General features: G+C 41.1%; 1 protein-coding gene across 44 annotated transcripts in view; it reads left to right on the plus strand.

The window, feature by feature from the left end:
- Window positions 1-15,053, plus strand: part of foxp1b (forkhead box P1b) — a 206,541-nt gene that overhangs the window by 148,981 nt on the left and 42,507 nt on the right. For 28 of the 44 annotated variants that reach the window (XM_078946975.1, XM_078946970.1, XM_078946995.1 and 25 more), the window contains one exon: window positions 395-520. The exons of 4 other annotated variants lie outside the window; for them this stretch is intronic. In XM_078946975.1, the coding sequence (XP_078803101.1) occupies window positions 395-520 (126 nt within the window). Of the gene's footprint in view, window positions 1-394; window positions 521-706; window positions 825-2,325; window positions 2,700-3,706; window positions 5,039-8,491; window positions 8,704-15,053 lie in introns of those variants that run through there. 12 more of the 44 variants (XM_078947008.1, XM_078947007.1, XM_078947009.1 and 9 more) reach the window with 8 other exon arrangements.

A 15,053-nucleotide genomic window follows, 5' to 3' on the forward strand; every position in this document is an offset into this window, starting at 1 on the left:
AGGTTTTCATGACTGAGTAGCTTCATCCAAGCAGACAGTGCAAGCCAAAGCGTATTAAGCAGCGGTGTAAGGCACAAACCTTGACTACAATTGGTTTGGGTGAATTTGACTAGCCTTCACAGTGTTCTGACCTCAGCCCTGCAGAAAACCTTTGGAGGATTTAGAGCAAAGACTGTGAGCTAGGCAGGGCCGGCACTGGAGCCAGGTCTTCTTGTCCAACATCAGTGCTGACCTCGTGGATGTGCTTTTGGAAGGAATTCTAGATGGCCTGATGTCATATTACCAATACTTTTGGCAAAATATTTTAAGTTGGTTACGAGTTTCTCAATAGACGTTAGGCACACCTATCTTTAACAATTCTCACCAGAAACTGATTTTTGTTTTTCTCTGTAAGGTCCTTCAAGCGGCTCGCCTAATTCTTCTTCAGCAACAGCATCAGCCCCAGTCACAGCAACTGCAGCCTCAACAAAATGCTGGCCGCAAATCCCCCAAAGCCAACGATGAGCAGCAGAGCCAACAGGTGTTGTGAATGTTACTCTCTTACATTAGTTGTTGTGCTTTAGCAACTGAATAAATAAAAAAAAGATCCAGGCTAAGTTAATAAACAGGAAATCAGAATTAGCTGTGCAAAAGTTGGAGTTGTGTATTGCACTTTAATAGTAGTTTATTCCTATTTGCTTGTTTTCTGTATTTTTCTCTCACACAGGCACATGCATGCACTTGCATAGACACAGATAGCTCTCCCACGTGTCCACAGACTTACCCAGAATAAAGACATGCCACCAGCAGCTGACGAGTAGTGACTAGAGCAGTGAATTGTTGAGGTGAAACATCCTAAGTTGGGCTTAAAGCTTAAAGCCAAACAGAAATGGCTGTGATTTAAAGAAGTATTAAAACCGTAATCTAACCAGGAAAGACTCATCAAGGCTGCATATCTGATGTAAAATGTTTTTTTAATTTTTGTGTCAGCTGCCTCTGAGATGAGAACCGCTGTTTAAACAAGGAGCCGTTGTTTATGTCTGTGTGAAATTGCAAACGACTTCAGGCCATATTTGTTAATTAATACAGAGGCCCTTCTCTGTGTGTGTGTCTGTGTGTGTGCACGTGTACTATTTGATACCCTTAGTCTCCCATTGGGGGCTCTTTTTAATGAGCTATTGTTGCAGCTAGGTCTAATGTCAGGTTGTGGAAAAGCCTCTTTGTTGTGTGTATGTCTTCAGAATAGCTCCAGAGGATGAAATATGACTATGATGACCTTTGAGTTGTGTGCATATTTGTCAGGATTCAAATAAGATGAAAGGATCAAACTAAACCATTTCCACTAGCCTGCCAGGGAATGAAGCAGCTGAGGTCAACAAAGGGGACCATCATGCCAGATTCCAGTGCTCGGCCAGTTGTTGGTACTTAGTAAAGAACTAGACCGTCTCCCGCAGACAAAGACAAAATTAAAATTCTAATTTATTAATGTATACAGATAGCTTGGCTAAGCTGTCACTCAGCTATTGAAAATATAGCCCCCTCCTCCTCCCCTCCCCAGCCCTCTCTTGTGGGGAGAACTCAGACTTTCTGTTGCACCAAACCAGCTGTAATTTGCCCACTCTGTGGTGATTTAGGTTGCATTTTGCTGGATAGAAACTATGTGTGTGCTGGTTTTCAGATGAACGTACACTGAAGTCAAGTGTTCATATACTTCAGTGTTGTATACTTGTCTGTTGTTATTGAACACTCCCATTTGTTTCTTTGGTTATTTAGTTATTTATGGGAATACCCAAACTGGATAGGGATTACCTATTGACCTAGAATGGCTCAAAAGGTCAGATTCTGTAATTATGAGCTGTTGTAAACTGACACTTCAATAGAACCCCTGATCTGCAGACAGGAGTTCATTCATCTCAACAGTCTTCTTGTTAGACGTGAGGATGTGTGTAGTGAAACTTTTAATCATTTAGGTATATGACTCACTTTACAGCTCATTCAGTCCAAAAATAATGAAGCACAGTACATATGAAACATGTAGAAAAAAAAATGCCCCGCATCAACAACTAAAAGGAGCAAAGTGTGAGTCAAACAAGAGTCAGAGTCCTTGATGTGTGTTAAATGGCTCTTTGGTTTTGTATCTGCAGCACGGGTACTCCCCAACCCACAGGCCCCCTCACCACTGCTGCCTCTGGGTGAAGATGCCTGTGCAGCTCGGAACTCTTTTAATCATACTAGAGACACAAACATCTGCTGTGAATGCCGGCAGGCAGCTAAACATACTTGACTGGTCAAGAAGCCAGTAAATTACATTGACAGAGTGACACGTGTAATTAAAAGAGTCCACGCCGATTTTACCTATTGCACTTCACACCTACAGTGGAACAACTATGAGAACCACCAAATCCCACCCTGCTAATTACCATTATCAGTGAAATGGTTGGGTTTGACTCATTAGTTCCATGTGCATTTAATTAGAGGCAGCTGAAATTGGATTTAACTTATTACTTTTTCATGGATCACTTTCTTGTCATCACTTCAAATTGGATTGCAGCCCCAGGTAACTAATTATACCAGCTGCAGGATCAGGAGTGGAGAAATAGGTAATTAGGAACAACACTGTCGGACCCTCAGTGATAGTCCACCAGCACCAGGGTGGGGGAGGGGACATTACTGCTCATGAGACTGCCTGTTTAACTACACCTCCTGGCAAGGGATCCCAGGTATGTTTCCATCTCCTGCAGGGGATTATAAGGCACTCAGCTGGGAAGTACATGTTGTGTCAACATGGTGTCCTTGCTGTCTCAGTAGTTTTCAAGTAATACTTATTTTCTGATTAAAACTGAAATTTTGTAATTGGTTATTTATTATGCTGTTAAGCTTCTTACAGAGATTTACTTCTGTATGTTTATCTGTCTTTTTCACACTGGAATGACCCCATTGTCACAGTAGCCCCAATGTGACCCCCAGTGGGATGTCATTTTGGCGTCACATTACACGTTGACAGCATGTACTTAAGCCAAACTTCACTGGGATTTGTTACCACAGTTTTATTATGGTTACACTTGTTATCTTGTGCTTTGTTTCCACAGAGCAGTCCAGTCCGGTCCAGTTTGGTATTTTAAGTGTTTCAATTATAAAATGAGCCCATAAACGCAGTTGTGATTGGGTTTTTATCATGTTTCGTTTCCCTGTTAGTCTTACCAGGTTCAGGTTGTTCATCCACAGCTGTCTTTATTTAGATAATTAGCCTCAGTGAAGTGCTGGTTTTCAGTTCTTTGGTGTCAGGTGACCACTAGGTAATTAAGATTAAAGTTTTTGATGTCAGGATTTTGTCGCTTAAAGTTAATGACTCAGGCTTTTCAAAAGAGTGAACCCATCTATCTTTCCACTGTCAGCTGTGGAACTGGGGTGTAGATGAGTCAGGATCAGCTCACAGTGCAACGTTTCCCCTTGTGTTTCTGCACATTTTGGCTATCTGATTTTATTTAGTAAAAAAGATGTTTACATTGAAAGCAGAGGCGTGGCTACAGTGGAGGCAGCTGCCCCCCAGCAAAAAGCCTTGCCCCCCCCCCCCCCCCCCCCCAATTGTTGAGTCACTATCTGTATCAGTACTGACAAAGATGAAGAAATCTTCCATAAAAGCAACTTAAAGCAAAAAAAAAGAAACTTAAGCAATTTTTTTATTGAAATCTTGAGCCCCTCAAAATATTTACTACACCCCTATATTATGCATTCTGGTCCACCTGGGCCGTCAGAGTCCTGGCCTTAGCCAAAATCTGCGTTGTTTCCATCCAATGGCAATAGGAAAATCTTATTTCTGGAAAACTCCTGTCTTAAGAAAATAGTCTGGACAGATCTCACTTAACGCCACGGATGATAATTGCTGCTTATTTACTGGACCTGAAGAATTCCAAGTTTCATTTCTGCGGTTTGCAGCAACACTTTGAGCTGAATGAAGCAAAAGACAAGACGTATTCATGCGAGGACCAGCGTAGCGTTTAGGTGACATGTGCGTTGTTTTGTTTTATTTAAGTCAAATAAATCAATTGCAAACAGTTAGTAAATCACAGTATAATTATGTCCCACTGTCCCTGATCTCACCACAGAAAGGAGTTTAGCAGTGAGGAGAATCAGATCGTTAAACTGCTGTGAAACGTGTTAACTTTGTGTCTGCCCCAAGTCTCTTTTGTTGTTGTTTAATGAAAGATTTGTTAATGATTTGTAAATGATTTAGATGTGTTTAATTTTTTGTATGTTATGTTTATTTTGTGCTTTTTCTTGCTGTCAAATGTACGTTTCCAGTGTTGCCAGATTGGGCAGTTCCCCCAAATCAGGTGAATCAGAATAGACATTTATTCCGGTTATGCTAAACACACAAACTTAAAACATCAACATAAGCATTGACACTGAACTATGTCAACATAAACAATGAACAGAATTAACCGAAAAAGGTGTCGGGTGAAGCCAAGGCTTATTTCCCCCACCCTGATTACAAACATCACATCAATCTACAAATTGAAGGAACCTTAAAAAAGAAAAAAACAGGAGAGGAAAAAACAAACAAAAACACTTCTCAAAATTACCTCACAACCACAAGAGTCTCTCAGTCCAGAAGGTATTTTTGATATATTTTAAATTTATACATTTTCTTAAGCTGATATATGGAGTTTGCATTCTTCAGATCGTCAGATAATAAATTCCATTGAATTTGAGTTCAAACATAGCTTTGGGTGGGGGACACCATCTGGGCGGCTCTGGGGTCGGTTTGGCAGCTTTTGGTTTCTTTGTAAAAAACGCTTCAACCCTTAATGTGCGGTCAGGGGAGGCAGGTGAGGCAGTGTCGCACCTCCACGTCCTCGCCATCATGAGTAACTAATGAGAAAATAAATGTGTCTTCTAATCTTTGCTTTAAATACAATGTATATGTATGATTGTAACCATTTGAATCATATCTATCATCAAAATCTCTATATTTGTGTATTTCCTGTTCAATTACACCGCAGAATGGAAGGCGATGCAGCGGCCGGCGCAGCCTCACAGCAGATTGCCTAATCCTAAAGTGGGTTGATTGTAGTTTACTCAGTGTGTGCTAATAATGAGACAAATAAACTTATATATTTTATTGTTGATGTCTAATAAATTGATTGTTAATTTATAGGCCTAAATGAATTAGAAGGGTGACATTTTTTTCTTCGTTTGTTTGTTTATGTCTATTTTGTGCTTTTCTTGTTGACAAAAATACCAACCCTAATCTACTGTAATGTCCTTTTTAGTTACAAGACAAGCACAAAATAAACATACAAAAATAAAAAATTAAAACTTGTTCTTGAACTCCACATGGGAAATGAAAACTAAGGTTTGTATATAAAAAACTGTTTAGAGAATATTTGGACATTTCAAAATAATCTGTTCCTGCTGTTGTGAAGCCTTAGTATGAGAATATATTTGATCTTTTGTGCTTGAATTTCATATCAATAATGCATATTGTTTAAGAATTTATTCACTTTTTGTTTTGCACCCGCTTTACATTAGTAACAGCACCTCAGCTTAAACGACTGCCATTTTAATACTAATAACAATAATAAAAAGTCAAATTTTGGATCCTTTAATTTGTACTGGCTGTCAAATCTGCTCTCATTTGCCAACCTTCTAAAGTCTTCTGCCCCCCTATAAAATAATCTAATAAATCTATCTCTGACACTGGTCAAACAATAGTTGGGCTAAATTTAAGAGGTATTTATTATTTATTTTAATACATTACACCAGGTTTAGGATTAGCCAACTGAAAGGTTTTCATCATAGTTACTTGCTTTTGAACAAATTGAAAAAAGGATTCCTCAGAATGTAAATGTGTGTGGGAGTCTGTGTAGGGATTGTTAGCAATATGTTTTGATTAAAAATCATTGCATGTTTGCAGGTGATATTGTATTTATGAGCTTCGGATTGGATTTTGTTATGTTCATAAATGCTAAACAGTTCATCAGCACCTACTTTCTTTGAGTAAATATCATTTTTGGTTAAAACCAGTGCTGAATCAGATGCCAAACAAGATGAGAGAGAAATTCCCCCACCTCCGTAAATTGACATTTCTCAAAGCCAAAAAGCCTCCTGTTTTGACTAAGTGCAGACCACACTGAAAACACAAGTGCTGTAACATTATAGCTGACTTAGTACGCCAGGAAATATTTTGCAAATACGGATTTCTTATGTGCTGACTAAACAATCTGTTTCCCAACGCAGAAATCTAAAGTAAATAATCAAACTTGTTGAGGGGTGTGGCTTACTGGAACTTCACAATGATAATATGATATGATATTAATAAATTCAGTGTGAGTCAAATGTCGGCGGAAGGACTGGTTGTTTGCAGATGTTGAAAATGTGCTTTCATCTAAGCAGTTCCTATCAGTGTGCAATGAATTAAATTCCAAAGACATTAGCAGAATTTTCCAATTTTCTTCTAAACAAACAGACCTTTGGCTTTGTGTTTTTTTGGTTTTTTAATGTAGAAAATAGCCCAGCAATAGGAAGGTCTTTGAAATTCTTTTGTGATTTGACTACAACTTCAGTTGTTGTTTTTTTTCTTATTTAAGAAGTAGGGAATATTTATGAATGCATATTCATTGCTTACCCAAACTAAACATGGCAAGGTTTGCTCTTGTAAAAGCAAACGTTCTTTTGTGCGGTGTTCACACCTGACCCGCTGAGTCCATCTGCTCGTAGACAATCATTTACTGCACCAACACACTAGCAGGGTGAGTGTTGCTTTTGATTACTCCCCTCTTTCCAGAGACGACTGAGTGTGGATCAGTCGTCTCTTTTTGTTGTGGTAGCGGTAACATTTGGTGGTACGCTCTGTTACTGAAGCTGCGCCGTAGGAGTGCAGCCCGGGCCAGACTAGACATTAACTCATACTTACACTTTAACTGAGGCAGAAAACGCGAGTATTTTTACCGCCATCCACTCAGTCACAAATACAATCACTGAGTTCTGTCTGTAAACGACCTAGAGGAAGACCAATATTAGACGCAGGAATATTAATGTTTCTCTATTTTCTTCTTTAAAAAAAAATGCTGTATGTGGTTTTTATCCCATTGACACATGTGTAATTATTTTCAGTGTTACAGGCACAAAGCCAATGGATTAGAAAAGCACTGAGAGGAGAAGCTTAAACTGTGTGTCTGCTAAATTTATCATGAGGCCTTTGGGAGTGTTGAAATGAGAACAGTGGCCTATTACTGCTAAGAAGGTGTTTTATTGAGAATATGCCGACATGCCACCCGAGGGAGAGTGTTGAGGGAGAGGAGTCTGGCCGTAGCCTAAACCACTTTGTGCACGTGTGTTGAAGTGTGTGTGTGCCCGTACATGTAGGTGCATGCCTGTCATTGTCTTTCACATGAGCTGTCCTGAGCTTGTCAGATAGAAAATAAAAGTCCTTTTTTTTCTGCTTCATTATTCACTATCAAATGTATTGGAATTGTCAGTCTTGACACCTGAGGTGTAGCAGTCAATAATGCATGTGGGTCAGAATGTCTTGTTAGAGCTGGTTGTTAGTTATTAGCAGATGAGAGCAGGGGCTTTGCTTATTTTTCACCAGCGCGTTTGTGAACTGGAGTGGACATCCCATCATCCTCAGCCAGGGGTTTACAGCTGTTAATCCGATAGATTACGATAGAGGGAACAATTCAAAGAAAGCAGCACACTGCTTTCTGTGTGAAAACAAAACATATACGTTATAGAGGAAGTGGCGTTGCGTGCTGCTCAGTCTTGCTTGGTGAGTTCCTTTGGATCTCCAGTAGGGGGCAGGATCATATGTTTGACTTTCTCCTTTCCTGAATTTGCCTTTCAGAGTGTCTGCTGATGTCATAACAGCTCCCTTATAATATCTTTAATGATAAATAATTTGTTCAACTTCATTTTTAGATTAGATTAATTTTAGGAAGAAATTAGAAAAATATTATTAAATATTGCTGTGTTTGGGGCTTTGATTGCTCCAGCTTGCCTTTTTTACATCACTACTAGTTGCAGTCTGACTGCAAACAAATCAGCATGTCTGAAGGTTCGACTGGCAAAGAGGAGTCATCCTTTTCTATGTTTTAGAAACTAAAAAAGCATTAAAATATAAAAGTCCTGCGAGGGCTGCAGAGAGTTTCGTTAGTGTTTTGTCAGCGCAAACAGAACTACTTAATAGCCCGGAAAAGCCTGTCATTGAGGCCGCTCTCCTTTCTTTCAGCTGGATAGCTGTATGTACTCTTCTGTTGTTTAATTAAAGGCTCTCCTTTCTTTCAGCTCCCATTGTTTCTGGTGCTCGGACAGAGTCCCCTCATGGGTCAGAAGGTTAACAGCCGTCAACTGCCTTTTTTTTATAGAGGCCCCCACACAAAGCCAGTGTTTCACCTGCAACCCGGCCTGCGAGTCCCTATTGTGTTTGAATTGATTATGTCTAGAGGGTTGGTTGTGATTGGTGGAGAAGGGCGTGGTTGATTGGATAGTTTTGTATCTTGTCAGCCGGGGGAACAACCTTGTGTGTGCAATCTGTCTGTATCCTGAGGAAGGCTGGATACTCTGCAGCGCCACAGCGCCTCTTCAGCCCGCGTGCCCCGCCGCTCGCTCCCCCACGCCTTCACTTTCTCTCTTTCTCTTGCTGCTCTACTCTCCGCTCTGCTTCACTCCACGCCGCGTGGCCCGGCACTCTGTTTACCCTGCCAGCTAAATGGAGTTTGTCAGGTTTGTCAATATGATTGATTTCTGTGATTTTGCTTGTTTTCTTGTTTTAGAAGAAAAAAAACTTGACATTTTAATTTGAGCAGGAAAAAACGGCTTTGGTTTTTCCTGTTGTGGATCTTCTAACACTTGAACTGCTGTGTTTATGGCACACGGTTTGTGTTGGAGAAGCCATTATCTAGGGTTTGCTTTGTCACTAAAGTGTTGACAGTTTTCAGGCATTGGTAAAGAATGTCATGTACATTATTAGTGTGGCATGAAGTCGTGTGTAGAAACTGTATCTGAATGTTTTGGTGTCAACATTTCTTTCTTTTATCTGTTTCTTGTGCTCTCGTTTGTTGTAAGAACTTAACATTTTTAACGGCAAACCAACAAGACTTTTTTTAACCCGAGTGGAGCTTTTTCACCAAGTTTCTGTGATAAGGCAGAGTTGCTTTAGCTCATTTAGATCTGACACTGTAAAAATGGGAAAGTTGTGTCACTCTTGTGTTGAGGTTGTGACGAGGGTAAAGTTGTAAATATTTAGACATTTTCCACAGCGTTGCTTTTGTTAGTTCTGGAAAGGAGGTCTTCACTTTCAGGTGATATTTTGCTGTAGTTCTCAGTCTTAGTGGATTTAAAGAGTCTGAACCAGCTCCATGTTTGATAGCATCACTCCAGATGTTCCTACTCCTGTCTTTCTTTTAGAGTTAGAGGATCTGATCTTGGTGATGGGCCCGTGTGTCTACTTTACAGTTGATCTTCCACAGTGGATTACTTCTTGCTGGAAAATTCTTTTGCCATCTTTTACTCACTTTGTAAAGTTGAAGTCTTTGTTTAGGTTAGTTTAGATTTTGGGGATTTTCTAAATTAAATTAGTGAAACTTCTGGCACAAAAAACCACAGAAGTTTCACTTTTCACAAATAAAACATGTTGATTCCTTTACTTGTTCTTTCAACTTACTATTTCGCTGATGTGCATGTTTCAGCATGTTCTGTCAGTGCTGAGAGTGAGAGCCAGACCCAAAGGAGATGCACTGCGTGAAAGCAGCACCTAAACGGGCCCGGCTTCAACATAATGCCGTGCAGCTGTGCAGCCAGCACTCGCAGTTTGGTGGAGCTGGAGTGCGAGCTGATTGGCCTGACAGTTTGTAATCAAAGTTGATTTATTGTTCATTAGTAGTGCATTAGCCCTTTCAGGCAGGAGCGTTATTTGTGCAGTGGCCTGTCAAAGCGTGGAGCTGCTATCACCTGTCATTTCTAAATCACGACCAGATATTAGCTGCATACCCAGAGAGGGGGACATGGGGGTCAGCCTGCGGAGGACCCGGGCTCACTGGGATGCACTTTACAGGAATGCTCTCTGCTGGAGCGGACGGGCGGAATGCAGAGAGCTGGGAAGTAGTTTGGCTCTGGTGGTATTCCCAGATTTTACTTTAAAACAACTGGCATTCTCTTTTTTTAGAGGCATCATTACTGCATGAAGTGTGAGTGTTTGTTGGACACTGGAAGATTGAGATGTCAAAAGAAAAAAAAAGGTTGTTGCTGTACAAACGATGAGATTACAGGTTGCTCTGTTAATAAGGGAGAAGATTTTTCCATCCCTCATGTTTGTCAAGACGTAAATGTTTTCAAAGCAGTGAAAAGCGTATGGACATGTTACCTAAAGAGATTTGTCAGGAAATAGAGATGATCACATTTTGAATCTGTTTCAGCTGGAAAGCCTCTGCTTACACCGTTAAAACAAATTGCCTCTCCACTCTGCATCGGTCGCACATCACCACAGCGTTTAACAAGTAAAGAGGCAACCTCCAGTAATTTGTGTTTCTCGTCTGCGTCTTGGAGACAAGGATTAGCTGTGCGTTGCTGGTGTGCAGAGAATAGAAGCAGTTTGTACGAGGATGTGTCAGCCATTGTCTTTTGACTTCGATTTCATTTGAAATGGATTTTAAAGCCGTGATCTTAATTAAATCTCAACTCACTGCAGAAAACGTGCAGCGTTGCGTGGAACCGGTGAACTGTGGACTGCCGTTCACACCGGCGGGGAATCTGAGATGAGCACGGCAAAGGGGAAGACAGCGAGCGCTGGAGTGTGGCAAAAATAGTTGGAAAGCTTGCCAAACTAAAAGGTTCCTTCACTGAGGTGTGGCTTACAGCTGAAAATGAAATGGACTGATTTTTTTGATATGACATTTATGAAGAATCGACTTTATTTCTCTACACATTTAATTAGCGTTTTACTTTAGTTATTATTTTGTTGTGCGGTCAACTTTTACCAGATATCAGGAGTCTATGACCCCAGTGTTCTGTGTGACGCCGCAGTAGTTGAGACAACTCTGTGTTCAGTGTGTCCGCTGAAGCGGCAGAAAGGAGGCTGTCCTGTGTGCCGACCCCTCAGCCCACAGCATCCTTTACTGTGAAAATCTAGATCTCCAATTAACTGTTATTGTTGGGCTAAAATCTTCCCAAATTTGCTTTGTTTAAACCTGATGGAGGCAGATGGAGCTCCAGGGAAAAGCAGTTTATTTATAATTGTGGACTTAATTAAATCGCAATTTGAACTTGTGTTTTTTCAGTGGTGGAAAATCTGCTGCTTTCCTGCTTTCACACACTTCCACTTCCCGACAATGTCAAGCGAGTGGAAAGAGACCGAATCTGTTTGAGGTTATCCCGTTTTCCTAAGCTGTAAATATTTTTGAAAGGACTTGATTGGGGATGACGAGAACGGAATTGTTCTGGACCAAAGATGTGGAATTAGTCGTCATCCTAAATGTTGTGTTTGTCTTTTTTTTTTCATTTTCGTTGTTGTTTTCCTGAATGCGGTTCTGTTGGTTTACAGTTATAATATCATCTTTTCGGTTGTTGCCGTGACCACATTTAAAGGCTGAGAGGGAACATTTTTTGGGGGGGGAAATGCTCCCCACCCCCCACAGTCTTCAATCAACCTGAATAGGGAAAGGAAAATTAATCCTTCCAACATGTTGGCAACTAATTATGTTCACACATGGCTTACGTAGAACAGCTCCCGTAACATCCTCAGTTCTGCCACATTTTCATGCGGAGATCATTGTCGGGATGGGAAGTTGTTTCTTGGCGCCACAGTAGGCCAAGGTAACACAGCAGCTTCAAACGGACCGGTCTCTGGGATTTCTTTGGGGATTTTTTTTTCTTTTTTTTCTACTTCTCCATTCCATTTGATGCCCCCGGAAAACAAGATGACCCCAGGGTGCACAAATGAAAATTTGATAATTCCTTTTTTATTCCGCTCGGTGCAGCTCGGTTTGTGCGGCGGTGAATGACGGGGCCTCTCTCTCAGACATTCACTTTGCCCCTTTTTCCAGTTTTTTTCTCATTTGCCTCGGTGTACAGATGGATAGGATGGAAGACTGTGAAAACAATTCTATTTACTCGGACTGTCTGTCCTTTTTCTTTTTTTTGTGTTTCCTCATTAGAGTGTCTTATTGAGAATTTAACAACGTAGTGTCAAAAAAAAAACGATTTCTGACCTGCATCTGTTTGCACATGCATTGAAAAAGAAAACTGAATTTAGGGGGAAAATGCAAAAGGCATTTTAAAAGCCATCCATCTTTTTTTGTACCCGTTCTGTTTGGGGTCACAGGATTACTGTAGCCCGTCCGAAGGCGGAGTGCACCATGGACAATTCACCATTTTTATTGTTTTCATGTAAAACATCATTGATACCTTTTCATTCTATGAAGTATTCCGGTTTTCTGTGTATTAGTTCTTTCACTGAAGGGACTGCGTGTGTGCTTCAACCATAAGAGACGGTTTGGTTTGCCCTGTGCGTGTGTGTGTGTGTGTGTGTGTGCGTGTGTGTGTTTGGCCAACCTGCCCGTGCTGGCATGTTTTGCCTCCAGTGTCTCTGCAGCTGTGAAAGAATGTTCCAGCTCTGAATGTTTATGTATGAGAGGCACCTGGAGAAACCCTAACCTTTATAAAATTCATAAACGTCAGCTATTTAAGGCCTCCTCAGAATGTCCTCTCTTTCACACCCTCGTAATGGTGGAACAGATAGAGCTGGGCTCAGTGGATCCCTCCAGTTATTAGCTCACTACAAGTCCCCTGTGAGACCATCTTCAAATGCTGACATATTTTTGGGATCATCCAGAGTCTCGATGTTATCCTGTAGGTAAGGGAGTGCTCTAAATGGCGACTGGCATCCTGTGTGGTAAATGGGCACACTAGAGTGACTGGAACCATATTTTTCCGCTAAAATGCTCCTGCTGCCCTTCAACTCAGGAGACCCGGTCTCAGGGAGACTTTCCCTCCTTCAGCACAGGATTAAATGGTCCTAGTTACACTGATCAATAGGTTAAAAAGCGTACAATCCCTCTTGCTGCTAATGACCTCAGTAGTAATGGGTAATAAAATGAGGATGTGTAATAGCTTCTGAGCAGAGAGGAAGCTTCTGTGTGTAGTCACTGCTAACCAGACACTCCTGACAAGTGTGAAACCCTGATGGGATAAACACCTCAGGTAAAAGACTGAAGAGCATTACATCAAAGCAACTCTCTGAGTCATTTATAATGAAATTGACAGCTACCCAGATGGGCCTAATAAAATAAAGCTTCAGCATTAACTTAAAGTTTGTTCTCCATCTTCTGCTATCAAACTGTGTAATGCACTATGAAGGAGTAATTCCGCTGAAAATATGACACAGATCACAGCATTTACATACATGTAGAAACGGAAGCGTGACTGTTGGGCCGTGGCATCAAACAGTAAAAGTGCAGCAGACAGGCGGCTGCTGCTTTATCTATGTGTGCAGTATGCAGCGCCTGCATTCATTCATGTGTAGAACGCATGTCAGCAGGCTGAAGCGGGTTAATGACGCTCCCGAAAGAAAAAAAGGATTTCAGTGGATAAAGAAGAAAATTGGACTGTAAAAAGTATGAAGAAGGCAAATGCCAGGACAGATCATGTGCTTAAGTCCAGACCAAAAATAATTACTAAATTGGACTTTGCTTCTCGTTCTTATGCTCAGTGTTGGGAGAACTGAGAAACCTGCCTGTAGTGGGTGGGGCTAAACCTTTTTAAGTGTAACCAGCCATATCTCACTAAAGTTAACTACAAGCATCAAATCAACAATGTCCGGTGTCACATATCTGCCCTTTCTACTGCTTTTCCCTCCAAAATGCCCATTATAAAGACAGTGAGAGAGGTCATGTGCACGAAGGGTGCGTTAAATAAGCCGACAAAGATCTTCAACAGCTAAACTCCATCTGAAAGAGCTTAAAGCATTCAAAGAGTGGAGATAAACGTTTAAAATCCCGCCTCACATTCGCACGGACCCGGCAGGCTCACATTTACACATCAGCATCGGGCGCATCTGAGTTGCTGTTTGTCATTGAAATGTCAAGCAAAGGGGCCCTTAATGGTATCACACATCATGGCAGTAAGCAGCAACAGCCAACTGCGCTCTCAGTCCCTTATGTCACCAGAGCAATTAAGGCAGCCTGACAACTGGGGGGGTTCTTCAGTGTCACAACAAATCACTTGTTTTGAGGAGTCATGCACTCACACCTTTCTTCAGGGAGTTAGTTAAAGGTCTGCGAATTCTTCAGCGTGGCTCCTCCTCCTCCCGCCTCTGTACCTTCAGAACAACAGACCGCTAATGACAGCATTTCTAATGAGAGATCTTCCTGCACACATTGTTGTGCACGAGCCAGAGTAGTCTCTCTGGTCCTCAGGTGTGACATATTTCTCATAAATCAAACAAACGTTACTCAAATATGTTCAAGCAAATGCAGATCATCCGAGCTTTCATTGTATTTTTCGGGCGTCACTTTTAAGCAAATGTGTCAAAGTCAAGGCCTGTGGGCCACATCCGGCCCTACATGTCACTACATGCGGCCCTCAAGATCATTTTGTAATGTTGGTATGAGTGGCCCGGCGTTTGTTTCTGGTAACAAATTAACTACAGATTTTTTTTAACCCTCTATTTTACCAGGATGTGATTTGGGTCTGTGTTCGAGTTCCCTCCCCCACTAGCTAACTACTAAAAAACCATACAGTGCAGAACTATCTAGTGCCCTGGATTGTAAAAGCAATTTGGACACCATACTTGCTACTTTTTTTCTTTACTGCAAATATGACATCACTGATTTCACAAACTGAAAATCTCATAGATATCAGCGTTTATGATGACTATTCATGAATACACTGTGTTCTGATGATGATAACGTTGATGGTTTATTCAAAAATAAATTTAAATCCAGCGTTGTAGTCCATATTCGCCAATCAAGTGAGCATTGATGCACACTGTTTTTTTGCAGAGACTTCTGGGACATTTCTAGAGCAATCGAATTGTTGATTCGGGCAGCATTACATTATGGCCCTATATAGAAGACTAT

This window comes from Oryzias latipes, chromosome 5, assembly GCF_053564925.1.
Source record: "Oryzias latipes strain Hd-rR chromosome 5, Olatipes_Hd-rR_3.1".
Lineage (NCBI taxonomy): Eukaryota > Metazoa > Chordata > Actinopteri > Beloniformes > Adrianichthyidae > Oryzias > Oryzias latipes.